Raw genomic sequence first — 27,433 nt, forward strand, 5'->3', positions numbered from 1 at the left:
GTTGTTTTTTTTTTTTTTTTTTCCAACAGCCTGATTAATAGGCTTTTTCAACTACAAGCTTGAAGTACAGTGTGGCTTTTCTCTCCTCTTCTCCCTTTCACTGTTTCCCCCTTCCTCCCTCCCACCCCCTGGTTTCTTCCATCAGTAGGCAAAAGTCAAGCATTCTTTAGAATGGGATTAGTTAAATCTCTCGGTTCCTTTACCATTGTGAGCCAGGCTCCGAGTGCTGAGAGGTTAATAGCTGGGATGAAATCTTGTCGGTAGGCTCCGATGAATGCAGAATTCTGCTCCCGTGCTTTGAAGTCCCGTTCTGTCCTGGCAAGGAGACAATGAAAAGTAGAGTTTATCCATAACTCAACAATTAAATATTTGGAATGCCTCAAAATACATGAAATACATTTACAGCACGGGGATGTTTTCTCCCCTACTAATAGAGGGTTAATGGATATTAAATGTGGACGTTCTTTATCAACAAACTGGTTGTAAGTTGCTTCATGTAACCCTTTATCATATCTGTTTACCTGCGATAGGGAACGGAGGGCTTCTGAGGTTACAAAATGTTGATATTGATCCTGTGTAGGAAGGGTTAAAAGTGAAGCTTGGGTGTTCACGAATAAAACTCAGAAGTCTGAAGGAACAGAAAGTAATTTTTCTACCTCACAAACCTATTGGTGGATTCTCTATTGCTGGAAACTTTTGCATGAAGAGGACTGCTCTTCGTTCTAGATAAGCTGTAGTTCAAACAAGAACTAAATCTGGGGTGTCTGACAGACTATATATTATATAAGAAGTCAGCCTAAATAGCCACAGTGGCTCATTCTTTCTCTCTGTCCCTGTAATTCATGCTTCCAAAACAAAACAAACAAAAAAAAAATCACCGAGGAACATTCTGAAAGTAAGGTAGGAAGTAACTTCTCGTTCTCCACAGGAGACATGGCAAAGTGAAAGTCAAGCTGCAGGATGGACCCTTGTAGGTTGCTCACTGATTTTAATGTTTAGCAGCACTGATATAAGCCGGTTAACCCCCAGAACACCAAATCTAAATCTTTTTTTAATTAAAAAAAGAAAAAAGCCTAGCAAGTAGTAGGAAATACTGGGGGGCCAGATGGTGAGAGGAGTGTATCAGTCAAGGCTACCAGTGATTTGTGCTTCTGTCATCAGAATAAACATGCCTTGTAGGGGTTGCTGTCTCCTAGTCAGAACAACAGGCTTTGTTTCCAGATTTTTTTTTTTTCTTTCCTTTCTCTTTCTAAGTCTCTTACCTCCCACTCACTGCCCAGACATGCACTAGTGCTCTTATTTACTTAAGGTGCAACTTTCCCACACTTGATTTGCATAGTCTTGAAACAATGCTGTCCTTCTGGTGCTTTCAGATAACTTCTGCTTGCCAAGTTAGACCAATATCTTTAAAGTGAACACAGAAACAAGATTTTATTTTCTTTTAAGTTTTGATGAGTCATATAGCCTGTATGTTACAAATGCAACAGAGGTTAAAAATAACATCCCAGCAGAAACTGCTCTGGGTTCTGGTACAATAGACGACTTGCAAACATTCTTAAAATATCCCTTTCCCTTTTGGTGCGAGTCACTTTCTTTAATGCAGGCCAGCCAACAAAACCATATTTACTCATGAATCACTATACAAGGAAAGTTAACTTCAGATTTCTCATGAGAAACTGCTGCATACATATTATTAAACAAGAATTATTACCATGAAACTTTTTCTGGAATTGATATCTAACTTTTCTTTTAAATGCCCGTAGCCTTATCCAATTTTGTTTGTTATACTTTGAAGCTGATGTTTGAAGAAAGTCGTAGCTTTGGCTCTAAAGCTCATGGCTTTTTTTGTGTGTGTTGTGTTTTTTTTTAATTACTTGTCTCTCTTTACACTTGCTTTAAAGAAAACAAAAAAACCCACCCCTTTGATTTAGCAAAAAGGAGTAAAACTCTTGATTTGGATACGTAGTTTTGCAGGTGAGGTCCCTTGGTTTTGCTTGTGTGCAAGCTCACAGGCAAGTTGCTTTGAATGCAATACAAATTAAAAGGGTATGTTCCTAAATTTTGATCTCTGTGCATTGTTATTGTATTCCCTATATGGAAGGATTTTCCAAGAGCTACTTGAGAGAGGTTATTTTGCCTGATCCAGTTTTCTTTCATGTTCTTTGCACACAAAGACACATAAGTTGGACTAGATTTTTTTTTTAAACACACAAACTAGTAAGAATTTCCCATTGACTTTGAATAGGCTGCTACTGAAATAGCTATTAAAAAAAAAAGTTAATTAGGATGCAGTTTGTCACCTGAGATTTTTAGAAGGGAAGTCTGACTTACCACTAGCTGTGTCTGTGATTACCCAATGGATAGATCCTTCTGGCTTTTTCCCATGAGAAGAAATTGCCCGTAGAAGAATGGTGGGGGGTTTTATAAATAGAAAGCTTAGCTGACTTCTGTACAGATGAGGTTTGTTTTCATAATTTAGTGACAGCTTAGTGCATAATTGCTGCTGATCAATTACTCTCAGGACCTGTTAATGAAATACAGTACCTCAACAAACCCTTGCTCTTCATTTTCAGCTTGTTTTCCTTGTTTCTATCTATAGATCCTCTTTAATTTGAAGAATCCTTGGTCTGCCTTGCTAGTGAGAACTGAATGAAAGCCAAAATGAGCTTCCCCTTAAAGGGGCTTTACTTTAGAAGAACATCTTCCTTTTAAGTACCAAATTCGGGTAGCTCATTGATAGTGGCAATAAACAATGTAAATAATAATAACTTCTTCTCCAGACGTGAACTTAAAAGTTTCTCAGAATTGGATATGTTTTAGTTATTCCCTGAAAAGAGGTTAGCATAAATCAAACTCTGAACCACACTTACAACTGATCATCTTTGAACACATGTAAACTCCTGATGTGTGCTGTTTTCTTTCATGCCTTTCTGTGGCCCAGTCCATACTTGCTGTGTGTCTAGTCCAGACTAAGGTTGGCTTCCAACAGAGCAGAGAACTCCCGATGCTTTGCTGAGGGCTCAGAGTTGGTGTTGATGGTTTTGTTTGTCTTCCTACAAACCCCAGAGTGGCTGAAATGCCTGGAACCTTGTATTCATGAGGATCTCTGGATAACTATTGTTTCCACTGACTTTCCTCCCCCCCCTCAATTTATAAAGCACCCTGTCAAAGTCCAGAGATTGATTTGTAGTGCACACCCACCCTCTCCGCCACATTTGTATGAGGCTCCAAAAGAGTATTATTGTGCTGAATGGCCTCATGCTGGTTCTCTCAGAACAGTTATTCTTTTGTCAGGAGCCCGGCTACAGAGACCTTGGCAAAACTACGAAAATGTTTGTTTACAAGAAACCATCAAACAAACCTTGAATAGCTTCTCCCCTCCCCTCGTCCTGCCCTTCTCCCCCACCTCCCCGGTCTTTCTCCAAGCTTTGGAGTGCCACCCTCACATCTACACCAAGCAATTCTAATGGATTTTTGGTTTGTTTCCCTGTTCTGATTATCTTTTTTTTTTTTTTTTTTTTTCCCTTTTTAAACGAAGGTGTCAGTATGGATGGCAAGGCCAGTACTGTGATAAGTGCATTCCACACCCAGGATGTGTCCATGGCACTTGCATTGAACCATGGCAATGCCTCTGTGAAACCAACTGGGGTGGTCAGCTCTGTGACAAAGGTATGCTAATCTTGTGGAGAGCCAAGTGCAACACTTGAATTTTAGCACCGGCAGATCGAGCGAGCCTTCTGAAACACGGTGGGAGGGTTTTGTCCTTCAGCTCCTCAGCATCGTCTCCTCTGCTGTTCTGGCGTTGTTAGCATATGTGCTTAACTTCTCCCTGTCCCGTCCTGCTCTCGTGTGTGGATGTATTCTGTAAAGGCTCTAGAATAATGGAACAAAGCATGCACGTGGTGATGCTTCCGTTCTTTTTTGCAACCATGGCTTTAACGTTCCTCGCCTCTTGCAGATCTGAACTACTGTGGAACCCACCCACCCTGCTTGAACGGGGGTACCTGCAGCAACACTGGCCCTGATAAATACCAATGTTCCTGCCCTGAGGGCTACTCGGGACAGAACTGTGAAATTGGTGAGTGTCTGGTGCAGCTGCTGAGCTGCCACTTGGCAGTGAATTCTTGCCAGCTTTTAGTAGCTGGTTTGGGATGTATTTTATGAGGCTGGGGAAAAGTCAATTTATGATACGAATTATGATGTCAGGGCTAGGTACAAAGATCCAGACTTGCTTGTTCATGCTTCATCATGAACAGTTGGCATCTCTGAAAGTCAGCCTTCTGCTCACCAGAGAGATCACTAGACTTTACCTTGTCTGGCTCAAACTCAGACAGGTCCAAGTCAGCGTGGTGATGAGTTTAGGGTGGAAGGCGGCTCCCTGCTGGCTAGTAGCTTTTTAATTCACAGGAGTGCGATACATCAAGCGTAACGATGGTGTAGCCCAGAGCAGGAGCGTGTGAAGGGAGCGGGGGGTGGCTTCTGGGGATGTTCCTGTAGTCCCTACCGTGACGTACTTGTGTCCTGGCACAGCGGAGCACGCCTGCCTCTCTGATCCTTGTCACAATGGAGGGAGCTGCTTAGAGACGTCTACGGGATTTGAATGTGTCTGTGCGCCTGGCTGGGCTGGACCAACTTGCACTGATAGTAAGTCCTTTCAAAATTGAATTAAAAATGGGCTAGTTTGCTGGTTTAGATCAGTCTTTCTAATCCCCGATAAACTTACAGGGCAGCCTACTTAACCTTTCTCAGCTTTAGTGTTGGTTCTTGGCAGCCATTTATACCACTGTGCACTCTCTTCTCCTTTGCTTGTACTAAAGTTTTTTTGTTAAATGCCAGGGGAAGGAAGGGCCAACGGCTTCTTGAAAGAAGCAGAACACTGAAGTGTTACAGCGTTCCGGCAAGTTGTTTAAAATGCTGCTTAGAGAGACTTGCTGGATCAAAATCTGACTTCTACGTGCAAAAAGGCCACAGGTGTAAACCTCTTCCCTTGTGTTTGAACCCCCTGTCATGCTACTGTTATTTTTAAAGGAGACTTTTGCTGAAATCAGAACAGACCTAGAAATTCCAAGTAGAAGTCCTGTTGTCTTGCTGTTCCTCCGGGCAAATCCCAGTAGCAGCAACCATTTATCAAATTTGTCAGTTAGTGACACCGCCTGTTCAGTAACAGAGCTAAGCCTCTCCTCGCTCTGCCTTACAGATATTGATGATTGTTCTCCAAATCCCTGCGGTCATGGAGGAACTTGCCAAGATCTAGTTGATGGATTTAAGTGTATTTGCCCACCTCAGTGGACCGGCAAAACATGCCAGCTAGGTGAGAACCGCTTTTCTCTTCATCTAGCGTTGCTCTGTGGTGGGGGGGAAAGACAAATTCAAGAGGGATTGTAGTCCAGCGGGCAAGGGCAGCCGTGCCCCTTGCGTTAGGCAAAGGTTTATGGTTCCAAAGCCTGCAGATGTATTCTGGCACATCGAGAACATTGCAGGCCTGGGGTCTAGGACAGCCCCAAAGCCTCGAGTGTCTGTCTTCTGTCCGTGTTTTGCTGATGCGTGCTGGTGGTCGAAGGAAATGGTTAACTAAGCCAGAGAGGCGTGCTTTAAACCGTAAATGAACCGGAGTGGGGAGGGTGCCTGTGTCTGCCTCCCAGTCCCGCCCCCACGTGCATTGCTTCCTTCACCCTGTGAGAAAGTTGCTGTAGCTCTTGGGCCGTGTCAACTCCTCCGGACTGAGGAGTTCACAGCTGGGTTCCAAAATGTGGATGATCTCACGAAGAAGGAGCTGTCTGCATTCTTGACACAACACACTAATCCCAGTGACCAGGCTGCAGTGCTCCTCCTTCAAAATGCTGGGCTGAGATGTGGGGGGGAAGTTGCTCTTAATGAGTGGCTGGGTAATCATCAAATAATTAGCGTAGCCTGTATGTTCTAATTGCAGAGAAATTGAAAGAGACTTCAGAGACTGCTGTATGATTGACTTTTGTTCATTCCAGTCACGCTAATCCACGCTGTATATTACAAGTTCCTTTTAGATCTGAATGAAGTGCTGATTATTGCTGTGAAAACCGGCTGTAGGATTTTTTATTTTTTTTTCCCTTCTCCCCCTGCCCTACAAGCCCTGCATTTGACCATTCACCTTGTTTTTTCAGATGCGAATGAATGTGAGGGCAAACCCTGTGTCAATGCCAACTCCTGCAGGAACCTGATTGGCAGCTACTATTGTGACTGCATTACTGGCTGGTCTGGCCACAACTGTGATATAAGTAAGTGTCTATATCCTTGGGTTTGTCAAAAACCAGTCGTGTGGTGTGTATGTCACTGAGTTTAAGCTCAGATTTAAACATCAGGCAGAGTCCCAGCAGCTGATGTTTTTAGAAAGGGAGTAGTTGGTGTGGAATGAAAATACACAATTTTATCAAACTCATTAGTCCATAACATAGCTATATTCTGATAAAGTGGCTAAAACAATGATGTGAAGTTTCACTGCCTCTAGTAGAAGAATCATGAAAGGTTCCCACCCATTATAATAACCTTATCTCAAGGAAGGCATGCAGGAAACTTGACAAAAGTTTTATCAAGCTCCAGTTTTAGAGAGACTTGAACCCTGTATCTAGTGTAAATATATTTTTGCCTTCTAACCACGCTAATTTTATTACAGATATTAATGACTGTCGTGGACAATGTCAGAATGGAGGATCCTGTCGGGTGAGCCATGCTTGTTTTATTTTGGTTTCCCTGAGACTTCAGCAGTAACTAAAACACTTGAGTCTAAACACAAATAGTGTGGAAAAGAGCAATTAGCTGGTATAAATTGTCACTTCTTTGAGTTGGAGGGAAGGTCTGTGTCATGCTACAGCATGTCGGGCTACGTCTGTAGAACAGCAAGGGCAAAAAAATATAACTGTAATAAATGACTCATTTTCACTGCTGGTGTCACCAGTGAATGGGCTGGTTATTGTGCAAACTACTTGCTGTAAGTGTAGATACTCCACTTCAAAATGGGGATTAACGTATCTTGCCTGGAAACCAAGAACATAAGCCAGTGTTGGGGGGGTTGTTGTGTGTGTTTAATATTTCCCCCTAAATATTCTTGCCTTGTTTGGACATATAGAATCTTTTTCCTTTTTTTTTTTTTTTTTCCTCTTTAATAAGGATATGTCAAGAGGGAGGAAAAAAAATCTTAACGCTAAACTTTTTTATTCCTTCCCAGGACTTGGTTAATGGTTATCGGTGTATCTGTTCACCTGGCTATGCAGGAGATCACTGTGAGAAAGACATCAATGAATGTGCAAGTAACCCTTGCATGAATGGGGGTCACTGCCAGGATGAAATCAATGGATTCCAATGTCTGTGTCCCGCTGGTTTCTCAGGAAACCTCTGTCAGGTAAGAAGCCTGGGTGAAAGGCAGGCCCTCAGCCAGTCGCGTTTCTACCAGCACTCTGGATCCGTACACGGAATGCCTTGCATCCAGTGAACCATAGTATAAACTTGTACTTGATATCGCTGTCAGCCTGCCAAGAAAGTGCTTGATTAATATATATTGGGGGGGGGGGGGAAGAAACCAACAAAAAACCCTGACGGGCCGCTGAGGATTCTTTTCGTTGAACGGACTGCAAGCGTTTGCACATCAGGTTTTGTTGCCCGCTAACTATTAACTTTCAGTGGCTGTTTAATATCAAGAGTGCTGTCTGCTGAAATAGTTGCAAGTCTAACTAAACTCTGGGCATTCTGAACAATTCATTGAGGCAGCAGATAAAAAGGTCAGATTCCACAATGTCTGCCTGTCGTAGTGCGGGAAAGCTATGATAAAGCAGCTGTTTCACTCGGCCTTCCCCCCTCTTTTTTTATTTTTTCCCCTCCTTTCCTCTCTCTGCACTGCTTACAGCTGGACATAGATTATTGTGAGCCAAATCCTTGCCAGAACGGCGCTCAGTGCTTCAACCTTGCTATGGACTATTTCTGTAACTGCCCTGAAGATTACGAAGGGAAGAACTGCTCCCACCTGAAAGATCACTGCCGCACGACTCCTTGTGAAGGTTTGTGTCACCTTGCAGGCGAATGAGAACCACGGGCAATAGTTTCTGCCCCTCCCCTGGCTGAAGCCATAACACAGCTCCACTGGGGTGGTCGCTGGGGTAGCTCACGCGTAAAGAGGCTGAATTTTGCCCTGTGCCTTATGCCTCTCTCGGGAAGATGAGTAATATTTGTAAATACCGGCCATTTGAAAGACAGCATTATGTCAGCGTGGACAGAAAACACACGTAGCTAATAGTCTGTTTTGCTGAATTTATTCCGGGCCACAGATGTGGTCCAGCAATCTTCAGAGAAGATGCTGTGATTATGTTATGCACAAGCAGTGGGTATAGTTCTTTGATTTTTAAAGCGGCAAGCGTATTTGGCAGCGTTCAGTTTATGGTTGGACTCGATGATCTTAAAGGTCTTTTCCAACCCTAAAGGATCCTACGATACATACGTCTATTAAACGTCCATGGCTGGGAATTAACATGTTGCTCTTAGCTTAAGAAAGCAGATAGAATGGGCAATCCTCATGCAGGTCTCTGCTTTTTCTACAGTAATTGACAGCTGTACTGTGGCAGTAGCTTCTAACAGCACGCCAGAAGGGGTTCGTTATATTTCTTCAAATGTCTGTGGTCCTCACGGAAAATGCAAGAGCCAAGCAGGTGGAAAATTCACCTGTGAATGCAACAAAGGATTCACTGGCACCTACTGTCATGAGAGTAAGAGCTAAAAAGAGAATATATTTTACTGTCCCCTACTCTTTTTGGAAGAAGATTCCATCCTTTCCTCCCAGACTGCTTTAAGGTTTTGATCTTGTAACACAGTGAACCTTGGAACTGCTTTAAATTTTCATATCCCGCTTGGGCGAGGCAGATTGGAATTTGCTAGGCCTTGGGGAAAGTTCACAGTAATGAACCTTCTGGCCTTGAATTGTATGTTTTGAAAAACCTTATGTATACAAGGTCTGAGGTAGTTAATAGTGGGGTTTAACATGGATCTTAAGGACTCCTGATTTTCTTTGGTTTTAATAGTAATTGAGTGACAGGCTCATCACTTTGTGCCCTGTTTTTCAGCTATTCCTCATCTTCTTTATAACCCTTCATCTCAAAAGGGTCGTAGAAATGGGAGTAGCACCAAATAGTCTGCAATAAGACGATGACCTCTAGTAGCTGTACTTCTAGCTGATTTTTTTTTTTTCTTTCCCTCCAAACTGTTGCAGATATTAATGACTGCGAGAGCAACCCCTGTAAAAATGGTGGCACTTGTATCGATGGCATCAACTCCTACAAATGTATTTGTAGTGATGGATGGGAGGGAACATATTGTGAAACAAGTAAGTTAACCATTCTTCAGCTCGCAGAAGGATGTCTTGAGCCAAAAAACATCAGGAAGGAATGGCTAGTGCTGTCTTTAAGATGATAGTGACCAACTGGCACCAAATCAATGGAAAGTTTGCTCCGAAGGCCACACAGGACAAGGTGTCCTCTTTTCCCCTGAGTCCCCAGGCTTTTGTATCAGAACTAAACCCAAGTTACAGAGCTGGACTGGGAATAGAACCTGGCTCTCCTCCCGTTTGGTTTTCTGCTCTACCCTTTGGATGACTTCCTATAAGAAACCCTTAGCATTAGTACGCTGCTTTAGCAAAGACATACCTGCGTTTCACACTTGTATTTAGTCGGTATCAGGAGTAGAAGAGGAGTGAGCACTCCCCTCCTATCCTCTGACTGATAGGATAGTTTATGTAATAGGCCTTTTCTTGTTTACTGAAACAAGATGACAAATGAAATGAACGCAAACTGGAGGAATGTGGTGACATAGTCTTCATCTCTGTGACAGCGCTTAAAGCTTTAAAATACTGTTTTAAGTGTTTAAACACAGGCCAAAACTAGGGATGGGACATGCACCTTTCAAGCATGAAGTGTTTGTCAATTCCGTAAGCACTGCTTAGCTTGTTTTCTTTTCTTAACATATCTAGATATTAATGACTGCAGTAAAAACCCTTGCCACAATGGAGGAACTTGCCGAGACTTGGTCAACGACTTCTTCTGTGAATGTAAAAATGGGTGGAAAGGAAAAACTTGCCACTCCCGTAAGTTCAGCATTTCCAAACCAAAACAGGCGTGCTCTGTTAGGCTGCTTAAACTTGTTGCGTTCCCTTAAGAAAGCACCAGGTATTAAGGATCCTTTGGGTTCTTCGCAGGTGACAGCCAGTGCGATGAGGCAACGTGCAACAACGGAGGAACGTGTTACGACGAGGGGGACACGTTCAAGTGCATGTGTCCTGCAGGATGGGAAGGAGCCACTTGTAACATAGGTAAGGACCTGGCCTAATCCCCAGGGAGCAGAGGCAGCGCTGGGTCCGTGACCTCGGTCTTTCCTCTTGGCCCGGTTTTGACGGCTTTCTAACCACTTAGCGGCGAATCCTGTTTCTGTTTACAGCAAGGAACAGCAGCTGCCTGCCAAACCCCTGTCACAACGGTGGTACCTGCGTCGTCAGCGGGGATTCTTTCACTTGTGTCTGCAAGGAGGGCTGGGAAGGACCCACGTGTACCCAGAGTAAGTCATCTCAGCTTGAACTTTTCCAGAGTGTTGCGTGATGAGAACATTAGCTCATCCTGTCGCCCTTGGAGTCCAGATTGAAACCAGAAGGGAAAGCTTGTTTGATGTAGGCTTTAGCATCACCTGAATCTTTGTTTTTAATGACTTTATGTGATAGAGCCTTGACCTGGGCATGAGAAAGTTGCAAATGAGCTAAGTGGAGACAGATGTTGTCTTGTTTTCTCCCGCATTCTTTTTCTACGAGCAGCTCTGTCTGCTTCCACTTTTTTTTTTTTTTTCCCCTGTTAGATTCTTTACAAGGATCTCTTCCTGTGTACATGTGTTCCACAATGTAGTTAACAAATTTTGTGGTAGAAGCCTGGAATCAATTTAGTAGAGAATTTCAGCATATTTTTGTAAAAGTTGAGCTAAGTGTAACTTGGGCATTAGGGGAAGTTTGATCCTTCTTTACTGACAGTGGAGTTGTATTAGCCAAAGGCTGCATATTTAATGTTGTCTCTCTTTGCTTTGCAGACACAAATGACTGCAGTCCTCATCCTTGGTGAGTTTAATATGTTTATCTTTCATACTTGGCTTTTTTGTTATTTTAGAATTCTAGATTCTTTTTATCTGTTGCAGGTTTTTAATGTATATAACGACTTTTCTTTATTAGTTATAATAGTGGCACTTGTGTGGATGGAGACAACTGGTACCGCTGTGAATGTGCTCCAGGCTTCGCAGGCCCCGACTGCAGGATCAGTAAGTGTTTCACTGGCACCCTACCTTTAATTTTTTTTTTTTTCTTACTTGAATCTTGTGGTGAGACAATCATCTTAATTAAGTGGTAGATCAGATTAATGACAGGTGTCCTGTGTCTTCTGTATCCGTACCCACACCTGTAGCAGATGTGGGGAGGGCAGGAATAGCACTGAAAATGAAAGAAGTCTTAAAGTCAGTTCAGCCGAGCAGGCAAAATGCCCTTCAGGATAGTCTTCCCTGTTAGAATGTGTTTGTGTGGCAGAGGTTTCTGCTCGAGACGAAAGCGTGCCAGCCAAAAACCTTGTCAATTAATAATCCACCTACACGCCCTGAGGTGATGTATGCACTTCCCTGTAATTTAATAATAATTACAGGTAGGAGGACACTAACACTTTTTTTTTAATAACAGCCATGGAAATAGAAGTTTCATAGCAGCAATACAACTGGAAGGGGGTTTAACACTGTCATCGGTTGAAGACTCTAGGAGGGAGGGGGGGGGAAGCTGGAGTATGTCAAAGGAGAGGAAGTGTGTTTGTGTGAGGAGGAATGTGTCCTTGCCCTTGAAAAGCTGAAGTAGCCATAGGGTCAGGTTTTGATCTCTGTTAGTGCCACACAGCAGGAACTTCAAAGAACGTGCTCTGAGATTACACCGGTGCTACTAATAAGAACCTATCTCTGAGTAGACACTAGAAAATGAACATGAAGCTCCAGCAGGCAAATCTCTTTTCTGACAAAATAAAAGGATATTTAGACTGGCTATTAGGAAGCATTTCTTTCCAGAAGGGGTTGTTGGGCGTTGGAATGGGCTGCCCAGGGCAGTGGTGGAGTCCCCATCCCTGGAGGGGTTGAAGAGTCGGGTTGACCCAGCGCTGAGGGATCTGGTGGAGTTGGGAACGGTCAGTGTGAGGTTAATGGTTGGACTGGGTGATCTTCAAGGTCTTTTCCAGCCCAGGTAGTTCTGTGATACTATAGATAGCTTTTATTTCCTCTCCTTCCCATCGCAGATATCAACGAATGCCAGTCGTCACCCTGTGCCTTTGGAGCTACGTGCGTAGACGAAATTAACGGCTACCGTTGTATTTGCCCACCGGGTCGGAGTGGTCCAGGATGCCAAGAAGGTATTCCAGTGGCCATGGCTGCGTATATACATCTATATACATAATATACCTGTAGCAAGAGCTGTGTAACTGTGTGGTAACAGGTTTGGGGTTGTTGGGGGGGGGTTATTTGTTGTTACTTGAAAGCAAGTATATTCTTTTACTGAAGAAGGAAACTTAGTGGTAAGATGAACCCTTGGGAAAGGGTTATTTTCACTTGTTGTTTCCCTGTTTTGAAGTTTATAATTCCGCTCAATCTCTCTTCAGTTACAGGAAGGCCTTGCATTACCAGTGTTCGAGTAATGCCAGATGGGGCGAAGTGGGATGATGACTGTAATACCTGTCAGTGTCTCAACGGAAAAGTCACCTGTTCTAAGGTACAGCGGTGCTGTGGTTCGGGTTACGCCGCCTCCCGCCCCGTAACCAGCGGTTACTTACCCGTATTTATTCTCTGCTAGGTTTGGTGTGGTCCTCGACCTTGCGTCATACATGCCAAAGGTCAGAGCGAATGCCCAGCTGGACACGCCTGCGTTCCTGTCAGAGAAGACCACTGCTTCACGCACCCGTGCGCGGCCGTGGGGGAGTGCTGGCCTTCCAACCAACAGCCTGTGAAGACCAAATGCAATTCTGATTCTTACTACCAAGAGAACTGTGCCAACATCACCTTTACCTTCAATAAAGAGATGATGGCACCAGTAAGTAGCAGGACGTAGCTCGCCATGCTGCGGCACACGTGTGCCTGTTTGCCAGAGCATAAAACCACTTTTTGGACTGGTAAAAGGACAGTAAAAGCTGACACTCCCTTATTATTAAAGAAAACAGAAGGTATAGAAAGATTAATACAGACTTCTACCCAAAGTGCTTTTGTGTCCAGAGAAAAACAAAAGCTGGTTTGGAGGGGATTTCCCCCTCCTCTTCCCTTGAGAACTCTTACTTCAGGGCAAAAAAAAAAAAAATAATTCTCGTATCTGTGTGTTTGTGTGCATATGTATTGAAAAAAAAAAAAATAAAACCACCTTTTTTTTCGTATCCTCCAGGGACTTACCACAGAGCACATTTGCAGCGAATTGAGGAATCTGAATATTCTGAAGAATGTTTCTGTTGAATATTCCATCTATATTACCTGTGAGCCTTCACACTTGGCAAATAATGAAATACATGTTGCGATTGTAAGTATTCCTGGAATATTTTTAAATGTCTTAGTAGTTAATTGCTTGGATATGTGTGCAACATCTGGATTTCATAAAAATCGTAATTCCTGGCTTTGTCAGCACTTCTCATGGTTTAGTTTCCATCCCAATTCCCTTTAAGAACAGGGAAGAAATCCGGGTTCCATGTGCGTACCTGAGAGCTACCATCTGGTGGCAACTGTAACGGGGTAGTAAAACTGTTATACTCTCGAGTGCTGCTTTTTTGGGGGTCTTTTGGCTGTCTTTTTTTAAAGACGGGGACAAAAATTCTGCGTTATTAGTTTCTGCTCATAGCTGGGCTTTTTGTTTGCTCCTGTTTTGCGTTTTAAGTATTAAAAGACCTGAGAGCCAAGTGATTGTGAAAGTTTATAAAGAGCAGGTTACCCACGCATCTGATCTGGCATTTGGGATTAATTGTCTGACTTCCTCTGTAGTCTGCAGAAGATATAGGGGAAGATGAAAACCCAATCAAAGACATCACAGATAAGATTATTGACCTTGTCAGTAAGCGCGATGGTAACAACACGCTAATTGCTGCAGTGGCGGAAGTCCGAGTACAGCGGCGACCAGTTAAAAACAAAACAGGTGAGTTTTTTTACCTTGTCTCCAAAAACTCGCACGCTTGCCCTGGCTAGAACAGCCCTTCAGAGATGGGGAAGCTTTTCTCGCTTCTGAAAGTTGTAGCAAGTCTGAGAATCTCTGTCTCTTGGCCCTGTTAACTGGGAACAAGAAGGAGACTTCGCACCAGGGTCTTGTTACTTTAGAAAAAAGAAAGTTCTCCAGCCAGCACTGAGCAGGTTAAGAGGAAGGAAGACGTTTGCCTCGGGGGCGATCGGTCAGTACTCCCGAGTCCTAAACTCACGTTAAACCTCTTGTGTTCTAAAACAGCCAAGATTATGTTACAGTCTGGACCCCGGTGGAAAAAAAGCAAGGCTTAAGAACTGAGACTTGTTTCTGTAGAAAGCCGGGGCTGGAACGCTTGGTGTGCAGCAGCGTTAACTGGTCTCGTATCTCTTCCAGATTTCTTGGTGCCGTTACTGAGCTCGGTCCTAACAGTGGCCTGGATCTGTTGCCTGGTAACTGTTTTTTACTGGTGCATCCGAAAGCGCAGAAAGCAGAGCAGCCACACTCACACGGCCTCTGATGACAACACTACCAACAACGTCAGGGAGCAGCTGAATCAGATCAAAAACCCCATTGAGAAACACGGAGCAAATACTGTCCCAATCAAAGACTACGAAAATAAAAACTCTAAAATCGCCAAAATAAGGACACACAACTCAGAGGTGGAGGAAGACGACATGGACAAACACCAGCAGAAGGCCCGATTTGCCAAGCAGCCAGCCTACACTTTGGTAGACAGAGATGAAAAGCCCCCCAACAGCACACCCACCAAACACCCAAACTGGACAAACAAACAAGACAACAGAGACTTGGAAAGTGCACAAAGCCTAAACCGAATGGAGTACATCGTATAGCAGACAGCGGGGTGCTGCCGCGCAGGGCCTTTAAACGGCGTTCTAAAGGCACTCAAGAGCTTGTAGTTCTTAAACTGTTGTGTAATATTTGAGTCTAAGGCTATTATTTACTTAGAATCCCTGTGTTAATTTAAGTTTTGACAAGCTGGCTTACACTGGCAATGATAGTTGCTGTGGTTGGCTGGAATACCAAGTGCTGCATTTCACATCTATGCAAAACTAGTCAAAAGTGCCCTCCTGTAAATTCAGCTGTAGCTGACACATCATGGAAACGTTTCATAAGGTATTACATAGCCTTATTACTCTTCCTTAGTGTTAATTTTTTTTTTCTGCCAGATGTCCCGATTTATACAGTTTCTTTAGAATAATACATTTTATTTATATTTATTGAATTTGAGTTTTTTGTATATTGGTTTTATGGTGACGTACAACTAGTTCTGTATTTGAAAGTGCCTTTGCAGCTCGGAACCACAGCAACTATCAAAAATAAGTTTATTATTTATTTTTTTATTGTATTTTTGTTGGGGGCGGGTGGGGGGAACTTGTCAGCAGTTGCTGGTAAATGAAGAATTTAAAGAGGAAAATGTGTCAAAAATAGAAGTTTGTATAGATATGTAAATAATTCTTTTTTTATTAATCACTGTGTATATTTGATTTATTAACTTAATAATCAAGAGCCTTAAAATATCATTCCTTTTTATTTATATGTATGTGTTTAGAGTTGAAGGTTTTTGATAGCATTGTAAGCTTGTGGCTTCTCTATTTTGAATTTATTTTCTTGTTACATGTTGCCTATATGCCAAAACTAAAGTGTTCTAAAATAGTTTATTTTTAATAGGATGGGCTTTCATGCCTTGATGCTGGTTTTTGTACAATGTCAAACGTTTGAAACACCTTCCATAGTATCACTTTAAGACTATTTGTAAGTACTGACTGAGGCAGTTTAGATAATTAGACTAGAAAATTTTTTTTGCTGCTTTAGACTTGAAAAACGAGTGACAGGCAGATAATCTGCTAAGAAGCAGTTTAAGGGAACAAAACTGAGTTTATTACTTTATGTAGATGAAATGTGAGTGGTTGCATGTAATTAAAATATCAAATTAGCGTGTGAAGTTGGAAACACAGCAATCTTATTTTGTAAATTCTAATTATTTTTTTTCTCACCATGAATATGTAATACTGAACCACTTGTAGATTTGACTTTTTTTGTAATCTACTGCATTTAGGGAGTATTCTAATAAGCTAGTTGTTGAATACTTGAACAGTAGAATGTCCAGTAAGATCACTGTGTAGGTTTGCCATAGATTACACTGCCCGCCTTAACAAGTGAGGAAATCAAAGTGCTATTACAACGTTTAAGATCAAAAGGCTTATAAACATAGTAATCTCGGTGGTTAACCATCGAGATCATGAAGATACCTTGTATTGTGATATTAGTGTTATATGAAAATGCATCTTTGATGTGTTGTTCCTGGCAATAAATCTTGAAAAGTAATATTTATTAAATTTTTTGTATGAAAACATAAAAGAGCGTGGAGATTATTGAGCTGGGAGGCACTCCCAACTAAGTTAGTTGTGCAAAACCAGGGGCAGGTGCTGGCTTACATTTCCAAGACCTGCCACTGATTTCAGTGGAGTCAGTCAGATTTTTGTTAGATGATTACACGTTCCCCTCTGGCTCTGAACCAGGCTGAGGGGGTTTGAAAGCAGCAGGTCCCTTGTTCTCAGTGTCTTCTGGCTCGTGTACCTCCGTGTACTTCTGAGAGGAGGAGGAGGTGACTGGAGTTGTGCAACACGTTTACTTTGCATGGGCCAATGAGCTACCACCAGATAGTAACCAAATTTAAGTAGCTAGGCAAGATCCAAACTGCTGACCGGGATGGGAAAGGATCCATAGATTATTCTGATTTTGAATGGGCAGAAAGTGCTTTGTAAAGCATAAAATAAACTCTTGAAATATTCAACGTATGGCTTCTCATGCTTAACTAATGCTGCCCCTCCCACCTACGAGGGGCTGCGTGTGGGAATAGGGGTTAGCTGGCTGAGAGTTACTCTTATTTTAGCATGTTTTCCTGAGGAAGCTGCAAGTTTGTTTTGGGAAGAGGCTAGTACGAATCTGAAAGAACAATTGACAGTGTGTAACAAATGTAATTGAAAAATAATATAAAATAAGGTCAGGCTGCTGCTTGTACTTCAGCTTAAACCAACCCTCCGCAAGGTTAGGCCTTTTCATCCATATTTGTTTGTAGTAAATACTTTATATAAAGATTGCTGCGATATGAATACAATGAACACTTAAATCTGATAGCAAGACATACTCTGTTCTGTACCTTCTTTACAGCTGTCTAAAAAAAAAAATCGATAAAATCTATTTAGTGTTACTTTTTATTTCAAACTCGCTTTAAAAGGAGCTTTCTAACTTGTCACTGCGCTGCCGTCAAAGGGGGACTGCCTCACTCTTCGCAATCACATGCCACATAACTTAAGTACCAGAGAATCAGCAGTTTACTGCCTCCTGAATGGGAATTCAACACGATTAGCTTCATCTCACCACTTCAATAACTCCTCATCAAACAAATCCCAGGAGCATTTATTTCCCTTTGTTCCCTGACTTCTACAATCTGCAATAAAGCAAACACGTCGTGTCTAAAAAAGCCACTTAAAGAGAAGCGAATCTTCCACCCGCCTCAGAAGTACAAAGCGAGGCTGTGAACTGAGTGCTTTTCGCCACTTTTCATGTTGAATTGGCCATCTTCCTGATGGCTCCTGTTCACGTAGGTCTCAAAGTCAATGATGCAGGAGCCAACTGCTTCTTTAAGTGACAAACATTTGTACCTGATGTTGTGGGAATAAATCTGAGTCTGCCTTCTATTAAGAAAAAGCAGAAAATAAATTTTCAAAGAGAGGGCTTTTGCTAGTCCTGGGAACATGTATTAAGCGACTTCAAAACCTACTTCAAAACTCTAATTACAGACTTAACATAGTGACAAAGGTGTCTAGATCTCTGAAGACACCGTAGAGCAAAACCGGGGTTCCTCAAGCTTCAAAACTCATCAGAGCCCTGAGCATGTTCATTTATTTGTTTCCAGCCTTTCCTGGGCTACAAAGTACCGTATCGACCACGCAGAGCTTCTCTGTACACAACCTGGTTTTCCCCTATGACTCATTTCATCACTACCTCACAGTGTTATGAAATTAGAGCCACACAAGTCGTACAGGGGGAGGGAAGAGAATTCCGTGACATTGCTTTAATGATATTTTTAAAATTATATCCTCATATCTCAGCAGTAGCTTCAGAATTTACACCGGTGAATAGAACACAAAAACAGTCTTCCAAAGCCCAGAACCGCCACCAGGCTGGGGGCTGGTAGATGAAATGTTTTCCGTTGTCACGAAAATAAATAGGAACATGAAGTTTAAGGCCTTCCCATTAGACTACTACCAAGGCACATTTATTTTTGTGGAAATTATACTTTGCCAGTTCACAGTTTACTACTCCGGGAATCACAGAATCATCTCGGTTGGAAAAGACCTTGAAGATCCTCCAGCCCAACCATTAACCTCACACTAACCGTTCTCAACTCCACCAGATCCCTCAGCGCTGGGTCAACCCGACTCTTCAACCCCTCCAGGGATGGGGACTCCACCCCTGCCCTGGGCAGCCCATTCCAACGCCCAACAACCCCTTCTGGAAAGAAATACTTCCTAAGAGCCAGTCTAACTCTGCCCTGGCGCAGCTTGAGGCCATTCCCTCTTGTCCTATCGCTTGTTCCTTGGTTCAAGAGACTCATCCCCAGCTCTCTGCACCCTCCTTTCAGGTAGTTGTAGAGGGCGATGAGGTCTCCCCTCAACATCCTCTTCTCCAGACCAAACCCCCCCAGTTCCCTCAGCCGTTCCTCGTACGACACGTACTCCAGACCCTTTTAGTCAGGAGAAGTTTCCCGCTGCTAGCGCGTGGGGGTTCTTTGGATCCTTATTCATCCAAGAACTGAAAAATGTGTGCTTCCTGAGCTGCCATTTACACAGAGGAGCTTTAAATAAATAAATAAACAAAATTACTCCCCTTCGCACCCTCTGCTTTGCTCTACCTACAGCTAATTGAACCTGTTGAATCTGGGTTTGGTTCAACTCGAGCTGAGCAGAGCCACATCAAAGCCTCTGCACCTCCGCGTGGAGAGGGCCCGTCTTACGTAGAGGGAACTAGGGGAAAGGCGCTGATTGTGCACCTCACATCAGCCGTGACGCCGAGATATTCATGTCACTGGGGGGGGAAAGACAAGCCTTGGGAACGGCTCTTTCTGCGCTGCTAACAGGAGCAAACGACAGCCAGGTAGCGCTGGGACACGTGGAGCCTAGCAAGTGACAAACCTAAACTGGCTCAGGGCCTAAACACGAGACCAGCACCTCCAAGGGATTTCGCTGATGAAGCTCCTTTCCTTTCCACAGAAACACCACTTGTTCTCACACCAGCTGGCACACCTGCACAGCAAGAGTTAATATTATTAATCAGCTCTCCGCCAAGCTAGAAAACCAACAAGGTTACGCTCTCGTTGCTCCTTGAGTTCAGCTTCCTACTGCCAGCCCTGGCCCTCAGGCTGCAGCCGGCCTTGCCTCCTCCCCCGGCCCAGGCCCAGGCCCCTACCCTGGCCCTTTGCTGGAGCAAGTCACCAGGCAGAGGCTCGATGTTTTCATTAATGTATGCAAAGATGAGAAGTTCTGACAAGGGAAGTACCAAATTCAGCCTTTTCCTCCCCAGAAGACGGAAGCGACTGAGTAAGCTCCCCCTCCCCTTCTAAACAGAGCGAGAATATTTAAGTATACTTAAGAATTTGTCAACTTCCTCTTTTTCAGTATTTACACCAGTGGCCATCATGATTACTGTTTACCCGTGCACACGGAGTTTGTTTTTAGAGGTCAGCTGTTGTTCCCAAAAGAGGGAAAACCCCAGTAAAACAGCTGTGCAAGGATTAATCCCAGTTTCTGGGGGTGATGAGGAGGAAGAGGAAGGTGCTGAAGGTTCTGAATGGTCTGTTGGCCACCGGCTGGAGGTTCAGCAGATGGAGCGATGTGGTATCAGACAGGGCGTCAGACCGGAGTTCCAGCCTGGATCTTCCAGCGAGCGCCTTCTCTGTGATGTGCAAATTGTTTCAACCAGTTTCTCTACAGGGTGGAGAAATAAATCTCTATTCTTTTCATTCTAGCACTATGAGATCATATTAATATTAAAAAGGGGCATGCCCATCTCTAGAATTATAGCTCAAGACACTTTTCTTTAATGATCTGATGCATAAATCAAAAAGATAATTATTATGGCAGCAAATAAAGCAGTTATGGAGCTGGATTACCAATTCCTACTACTGAGGTACTATGTCTCAGCTATACTAAAGGATCTAACTTGGATAGAATGGGAGCAAATCAGTGAAATTCTCATTGAAAAAAGGTGCACTGTCAGCTCTCACAGGAACCAATTCCCAGCTCTGGAATAATTTAAACAGTAAAGGAGGTAGGACAGTCGAGATTACTTCCCTGGACAATTTCCAGGTTGCAGCTGAAATGCCCTGTGGCACTACACCATTTTCACAACTCGTTTATAATTTCTCACCATGGGCCATCAACAAACAAACCAACAGTCCTCATCTAAAACTGTCACCTTATTGCCACTATGAAAAGGACAAGGTCATGCACTACCAGATTCCACTTTAATTATCTGGGGAAAAAAGTGAACAAGATGGAAGAGCTGTCCTCAAAAATACCTGAACGAGTTGATGAAAGAATTTGCAGTACGAGTTCCTTAACCAGCTTGCGTTACCTTGAAGAAATTGCTTATGCTCAGTGCTGCCTCAACTGTCAAAATAAGCATATTCATATCCCCCCCAGGTTCAGCTGCAGAACGCTTTGATATCCCTTGGATGAAAGGCTCCGCGCGCTGCTATTCCTCCGTCCCACATCTTCCCCTTCACATAGGGTTTTGGGTGCTAGTTAATGCTTATTAGAGAAAAGCAGAAAGCAAAGAAGCGAGGAGTGCCTTTTATTAAAGCTAATTTCTGAGGCCAACCCACACTTCCCACTGTTGGCTAAAAGACTCTTGATACTATTAACTCAGTTTGCTCAAGCCTGCATTAGGGTGTTTTAACACAGTATGAAACCTTTTATTTGATACTGATATAGACAAGGAGATAATACTAATAACATGCAATCTGGGGTAGTCTAATTGTACTTTACATCTTTCTTATTCCAACTGCAAACAAAACAATATTTCCTCCACCTTTTTCTTTAAAAAGGATCCATTTTCCAGTCAAAACCAATGAGATGATGCTGTAAAAATGTCAATAAAAACTTAGCTGATGTGACCCACACGCAGAGCGGCGAGAAGGAAGGAAGTTCACACTGACAAAATAAACGCCTTCAGAACGCTACTTAACACCTTGGTCAAAACCTTCTGTGGTGAGGAAAAGCTTTGGTTCTTAAAATTCTCCATTTTTGTTAGAAACAGGTGCCCTTGAAATTCTTCAAGTCAAGCATAACACAGAAATGTGGCCACACAACTGTCATAACACACTAACATACGCTCTAGATCCTGGTATGCAGAACTACAACCTGACAGATACTATCAGAGCTAGCACAAAGCTTATTACTCAAAATAACTCTTGCCATGGTTAAAGCCTTCCTACCGATCAACACTGGGCCAGGGAGATTTTACAGCAGCTTCCTCTTTATAAATAAATATGTAAAAGGCCGGTCTAGCTTTTGATGTGTGTTTAAACACAAAAGTTCACTAAACAAATATTTTCAACTACTTTGATGTAAAGAATAATGGAACTGATAGTCTGCACACATTAGAAAGTGTTTGGCTAGGAAAGGACTGTTTCACTATCAGCAAACAGCACTGACCAAATTAACCAGATGATTCATTAAAAAAAAAAAAACAAAACAAACACATAAAAAACAACCCCAAAGTTGGCTGGTTTGGAATAGACAGTTATTTCTCTTTAAGACAAACATGTATTTTTGAATGTGAGTATTGCATTGTGGGCTTTAGCCAGTCTCAGATCTACACATATTTCAGAGGAGTTCAAAGAAGCTCTAAAAATGAAAAAAGCCAACAAAACAAATAAACACAAAAGAAAAAAAATGAACCCAAGACATTGTTTCTGTGCTTCAATGGCAGTTTCAGAACAGAACAGAGCCTTAAATATTTATTACTTTTAACAGAAAGGTATGCTAACGCTGCCCAGAAGCAAATTGGTAACAGAAAGCCACAGCCAAGACTTGCAAGTTTTACCCTAGTTCAGTTTCCAGCTCCCTTTTTTTTTTTTTTTCTCCCCTAAACCTGATTTAGGAAATTGAGTTTGTGGTTCAAGAGCGTGTCAGACCACACCTCTGCCAGTCATCTGGGTGCAGGTGGATTGCTGATAAAGGCAAAGACTAAGAAGACAACCTTGCCCTTAAAGTACAGAGATAAGAGAGCCATACGGTAGCGGTACAGCCTGGATGTCACAGCATCACGTAAAGCACCCACAGGGTTTGCAAAAGGGAAACTTTTATAATAGTCCTGCTGCTCAGACAAAAGAAACAATAGTTTTGAGCGGCGACACCATCTAAAATCCAGAAACAATCATGAATTCAAAGCTTCTTCTCGGAATAACGGCATTTCTGAGAGGATCCAAGGGACAGCTTTTTAAAGGACACAGCTACAAAGAGCCTCAGAACCTACCAAGTCAGTAATTACAGTAAGAATGACGCAAATATGGACTTTTGAGAAAGTGCACTTGTATTTGTTCTGACTCTCTAGGCTCTAACACCTTTAATCGATCTAGGCCTACATTTCTCAGTGTTGCACAATCCCCATTTTAGGAGGAGGATGTTCCCATGCTATCAGTGAGGTGATGGAAACAGCATTTTAAGTAACATAACAAAATATCCTAAAGGAAAAATCAAGTGATTTTAGCTACACAGACAATGGTTTATTCTACACAAGCCCCCTATAAACGTATGACATTCCTTTGTAAGGGTGCATGCAGGTACGTTACTCAGTTCAAACTAAATTATAATTACAAGATTGAACTACGTATATAACAACAGTATGCAATGATATGATAAACTATATGGGGTTGCCCTCTGGTTTCTAACACTTAAGTGAAATGGATTAAGAGAGGACAGATGCAAGAAGAAGAGAAGCTTCTTAGCAGTAATAGTTTGAGGCGTACTTGCTCAAGACCATCCACAATTTTCACAGATACAATCCATGTGTTCAGCAGTTTGCAAAAGCAAGCAGAAGGTCTTTTTCCTGACCAGAATGAAATAAAAAGTAACTGATTTTATAAACTCAACATCTGTCTGACACTGCATAACAGTATCATACAGCGTAAGACCTAAACCTCTCCTGTAGCTATCTGTTACAACCAAGAACATCATCACAAAGATCCATGGTAAAAGCAAAGTAGAAATAATGGAAATTTAAAACTGTGGTCTAAAATATGTGCTTGTACAATTTGTTACCTTTATTCACTGAAGTAAGAAGCCACTCAGAAAATCTACACTAAGACTTTAATATAAACTATCAAGTTATTCTACCTTAATAATTCTTATTTTTCTGATAAATACTTAATTAAATGTCCTTATACCTCTTTTAAGTCCATCAAAATGTGCTTTTTACTGCCTTCCTGGCCCAGTATCTCGAGTCCATACAAAAGACAACAGTAAACATATCTCAGGCTATTCTTCCTCCAAACCCAGCTCGGTTTTGCTGTTACTAGGAAAGACCTTATTGCAAAGCACTGTGAGAAACCTCATGCAAACAGGCTGAAAGAAAAAAAGGGAAAATGTCTTCAGGCATGCAGAATCTTTTTCATTTATAGCAAAAGCAGAAATTATTTATAGCAGAAAGATGCTGTTTGATCGAGAGTGTCTTGCTGTCAATTGCTGAGTTGCTAACACTCATCAGGACCTGTATTACACTGCCAACGCTAATGCTTATGGATGGGAGTCGTCTTCCTAACCTAAATGAGGATATTCACAGTCCTAAGTACATGTCAGTAACATTTTTCAAAATTGCTTCACGTATAATGTCTGTGGTCACACTGATTTTAAGAGAATTATGAAAGAAAACTGCTTATAATTTTATTTTAAACATTTAAAAAAAGATAAGCATGAATTAAAAGTTGCATTTCCTTAGCTCATTAGCACATGAGTTACAAAAGCAGTATGGAAAAGCAGTGTGCAATTCAAAATTACCTCTATCTTAAAATAACAAATAACTCGGGCATCGCTAATACATGAAAAACAGTGTGTTGTCCTTGCACACAAACAAGGCCTGATTTTGAAACATGACTGCCTGAAGATGCGTATGCGTGTTTATGTATGAACTTCTCCCAGTAGCAATGTTTGCACGTCCAGGTGACTGCACGTATAAAACCAATCTTCGTTTTTCCAAAGACTGAACGCATCATCACTTGTATCCACAACGCGGGTTAGAAATAAATGTTCGTATCAAAACTGCCCAAGCAGAAACCACAGGGATTTTGAAACCCCATGGAAAAGGTGGGCTTTAAATTATCAGCAACGTTAAATCCTGGTTAAAGATTTATTTGAAATAACCTTAATTTGCCTTACTGCTGTAAAGATCATGTGAATAAACCATGAACTTCCTAACACAAAAAGGATTAATTATTACTAAAATAAACTATGTGTTCAGAAACAAAACACTGAATAACTGCAGCTGCTAACAGATCACGAAAGTGGTTTTAACTTTTGCTGTCATCAGCTGATAGGACTTTTTAGGAGTACTAAAACATATATGGATCTAAAATTTTGCTTAGTAAATATTATAAGAGATTTTTCTTGCTATAAATACTACCCTGGTTTGTACAATATTAAACTCTAATTCCTAAAGACTTCACAGAATTATCTTCACTACAGTTCCAAATGCCTAAGATACTTAGTTAACTAAATTTTCTTTAAAAGTCTTATCTAATTTTAACTTTGTATTTTTATTATCTTTAATTATTTTGAAGAGTTTCCTACTTTTTGCATATGCTCCTGAACACAAACGTGGCTGTCCACCCATGCCACCAAGGTAATATTTTAGACTTTATGACTTCTTCAGCCTTCGCAGTTTTAACCTCCCGAGACCATTTTCAACTTCTTTTTTTCTCTTTTGGATAAGCTTCTCTGAAGACATGGGCTGCAGTTCTAAACAAGATGATGGCATCACAGACAATTCTTCAGGGGTTGTGCTTGGCTCATTTTGGCTTGTCTGCACTGTGTTGTTCCTCACAGAAAGAGGCCGGGAGAGGTTTTTTCCCAAAGTTAGTGACTCCTCATCAGATGCACTCTTTGTCATGTCTTGTTTAGAAAACAACCCGGAATTAAGTGGGGTCTTCTCCTCCAGGAATGGACCTAAACAATCACCATTGGACTTATTCATTTCTGTATTGCTAGGAATTAAAGGAGTTTCTTCAGAGGATACTTTTTTGAAATGCTCTAACTTTTCTCCTGCACCACAGCTCTTTTGTTGAGCCTGTGTTTTGGTCACTCTTTGACTTTGTTTTGGACCTAGCAGTGCTGACTCAGAGCTACAAGGAGGGTTCTCGCTTAGAGGGCTCAACTTCAACCACTCCACAGAGGGAGGTTTTTGCTGGCTGCTAACATCATCTGGCTGTCTCTGATTAACATAATTTTCCGGCTCTAAAACAGGAAGCTCCAAGTTGCTTTCAGCTGTATTTGTGCAGTCCTTTAACAGTCCTCTACTCCTACATTTCACTTCAGATGGAGGACCGAGAGAAGTTTGACAGTCGTTCTTTCTGTTCCCTGTCTGCGAGTCCACTGAGCCAAGACACACTTTCTTGGAGTCCTTCCTGATTTGAGGTTTGCTTGTACTCCTTCTCCTTGTTTTTGTCCTTTTCACACTGCAATAAAAAGGAATTTCGGTTTTAAATTTAAAAAGAATCTTCGCTGCCTCAATCCGCCCTTCTTGCAAACTCTGAAACACCACTAGGGCAACCCTCTTTCTGAATGTGGAAAAAAACCCCGTATATCATCTTGACAAGCAGCGTTTTGTCTAGTGTGGATAATATCAAGTGTCATCCATCTCATTTTCCACTGCACTAGGGGAACCCTATTTATTAATGACTAAGCCATGAAGGACTTCACATTCTATTCCAAGAGGCAGAACTGGATTCATTACAGATGTTAAAGGTCAACACGGCAGAAGTATGTTGAATTCCCTCCCAGACTGGCTAGATAAAATAGTATTTCATAAGTGCCTAAATGATTTCAAACCATTCCCATATATTCACATGCATAATGTGTATCTAAAGAATAGATGGGAGCAGGCGGAGAGAGGCAGCGTGCGCGTCTCTGTGTGAGAGTTTCTAATCTCTATTTTAGAATGTTCCTCTGGAATTTTTCCCAGGACATTTCAAAGCATCACTTTAAAGTTAACCACTACTCATCTGGTATCAAGCCCGTTCATCTGGGAAGGACTTGGGGTAATGCAAGTAGATGATATTCTAAAAGGAATTATACAGGAAAATGGGATCACAAGGGACCTGATAGAGTGTCAGTACATAAACACTCCTCAGCAGCGTGTTTCCTACAAATCTAGATTTTGCATAGGCTATAAGATGAACTTCATACACAAGTGTTGAAGCTGCCTATGTAAGATTTTGAGTCTAAAAATATTACTATAGATTGTCCCATGCCGAGACCGTTTTCTGCTGCTCTGCTGATGCCAAGCAGATTCCAGCCCTTCAGAAAGGGGGATCTTCCCAAATAGGTAGAGCTGGCACACCTCCAAACCTAATCTCATTTCTAAAGACAACACAGATGGGACAACGTGGGTAAAAAGAAAATTTGCCAAGGTTCACAGCAAATCCCCGATTCCACATTGATTTGGGGCTACTGAGAGCTCACACAAGTAAGAATGGCATCCTGGTACAGCAGAGGACCAGTAAAATGTTCAGCAGACCAACTAACCCTCCCCATCCACTACACCTGGGACACTCTTTAACTGCAACAGAAGATCCAGATTAATATCATGATACACTGCAGGCTCTCAAAACGAACAACAAACATCTTTGCAAAGTGTTTTTCACCAGTTTCAAGCATCACATGTTTATTCTGGCTCAGATCTTCATTCAAGGAAAAAACACCCTGTTTTGATTCTGCCTAGTGCTATGCGAGCTATCTATGTGGGTTGTAATAGCTTTTTTCATGCCGTACAAAACAACAACGATCATTTTATGTGCTTTTCCACACTAGAGTAGTAGTCTCTTAGCAATTTAAAATAATCTTTTCTAAAGGAGTTTATATTATTTGAAATTTTACTATGTAGGCTAGATTCTATTTACCCAAATTCTAC

At 42.0% G+C, this 27,433-nt stretch overlaps 2 protein-coding genes across 2 annotated transcripts in view; one reads left to right on the forward strand and one right to left on the reverse strand.

The window, feature by feature from the left end:
• Positions 1–17,443, forward strand: part of JAG1 (jagged canonical Notch ligand 1) — a 37,468-nt gene extending 20,025 nt beyond the window's left edge. Inside the window, exons 6-26 of the mRNA XM_074864390.1 lie at positions 3,539–3,669; positions 3,959–4,078; positions 4,531–4,644; positions 5,198–5,311; positions 6,141–6,254; positions 6,650–6,696; positions 7,202–7,375; positions 7,877–8,027; positions 8,565–8,729; positions 9,230–9,343; positions 9,986–10,099; positions 10,211–10,324; positions 10,450–10,566; positions 11,083–11,110; positions 11,222–11,307; positions 12,312–12,425; positions 12,672–12,781; positions 12,863–13,099; positions 13,442–13,573; positions 14,029–14,179; positions 14,615–17,443. Of these exons, the coding sequence (XP_074720491.1) occupies positions 3,539–3,669; positions 3,959–4,078; positions 4,531–4,644; positions 5,198–5,311; positions 6,141–6,254; positions 6,650–6,696; positions 7,202–7,375; positions 7,877–8,027; positions 8,565–8,729; positions 9,230–9,343; positions 9,986–10,099; positions 10,211–10,324; positions 10,450–10,566; positions 11,083–11,110; positions 11,222–11,307; positions 12,312–12,425; positions 12,672–12,781; positions 12,863–13,099; positions 13,442–13,573; positions 14,029–14,179; positions 14,615–15,072 (2,905 nt within the window). The 3' untranslated portion in view covers positions 15,073–17,443. The remainder of the gene's footprint in view (positions 1–3,538; positions 3,670–3,958; positions 4,079–4,530; positions 4,645–5,197; positions 5,312–6,140; positions 6,255–6,649; positions 6,697–7,201; positions 7,376–7,876; positions 8,028–8,564; positions 8,730–9,229; positions 9,344–9,985; positions 10,100–10,210; positions 10,325–10,449; positions 10,567–11,082; positions 11,111–11,221; positions 11,308–12,311; positions 12,426–12,671; positions 12,782–12,862; positions 13,100–13,441; positions 13,574–14,028; positions 14,180–14,614) is intronic.
• Positions 17,444–24,167: 6,724 nt separating this feature from the next.
• The window catches only part of SLX4IP (SLX4 interacting protein), an 83,002-nt gene continuing 79,736 nt past the window's right edge, over positions 24,168–27,433 (reverse strand). The window contains exon 9 of the mRNA XM_074864397.1: positions 24,168–25,979. Within this exon, the coding sequence (XP_074720498.1) occupies positions 25,163–25,979 (817 nt within the window). The 3' untranslated portion in view covers positions 24,168–25,162. The remainder of the gene's footprint in view (positions 25,980–27,433) is intronic.

This window comes from Strix uralensis, chromosome 3, assembly GCF_047716275.1.
Source record: "Strix uralensis isolate ZFMK-TIS-50842 chromosome 3, bStrUra1, whole genome shotgun sequence".
NCBI lineage: Eukaryota > Metazoa > Chordata > Aves > Strigiformes > Strigidae > Strix > Strix uralensis.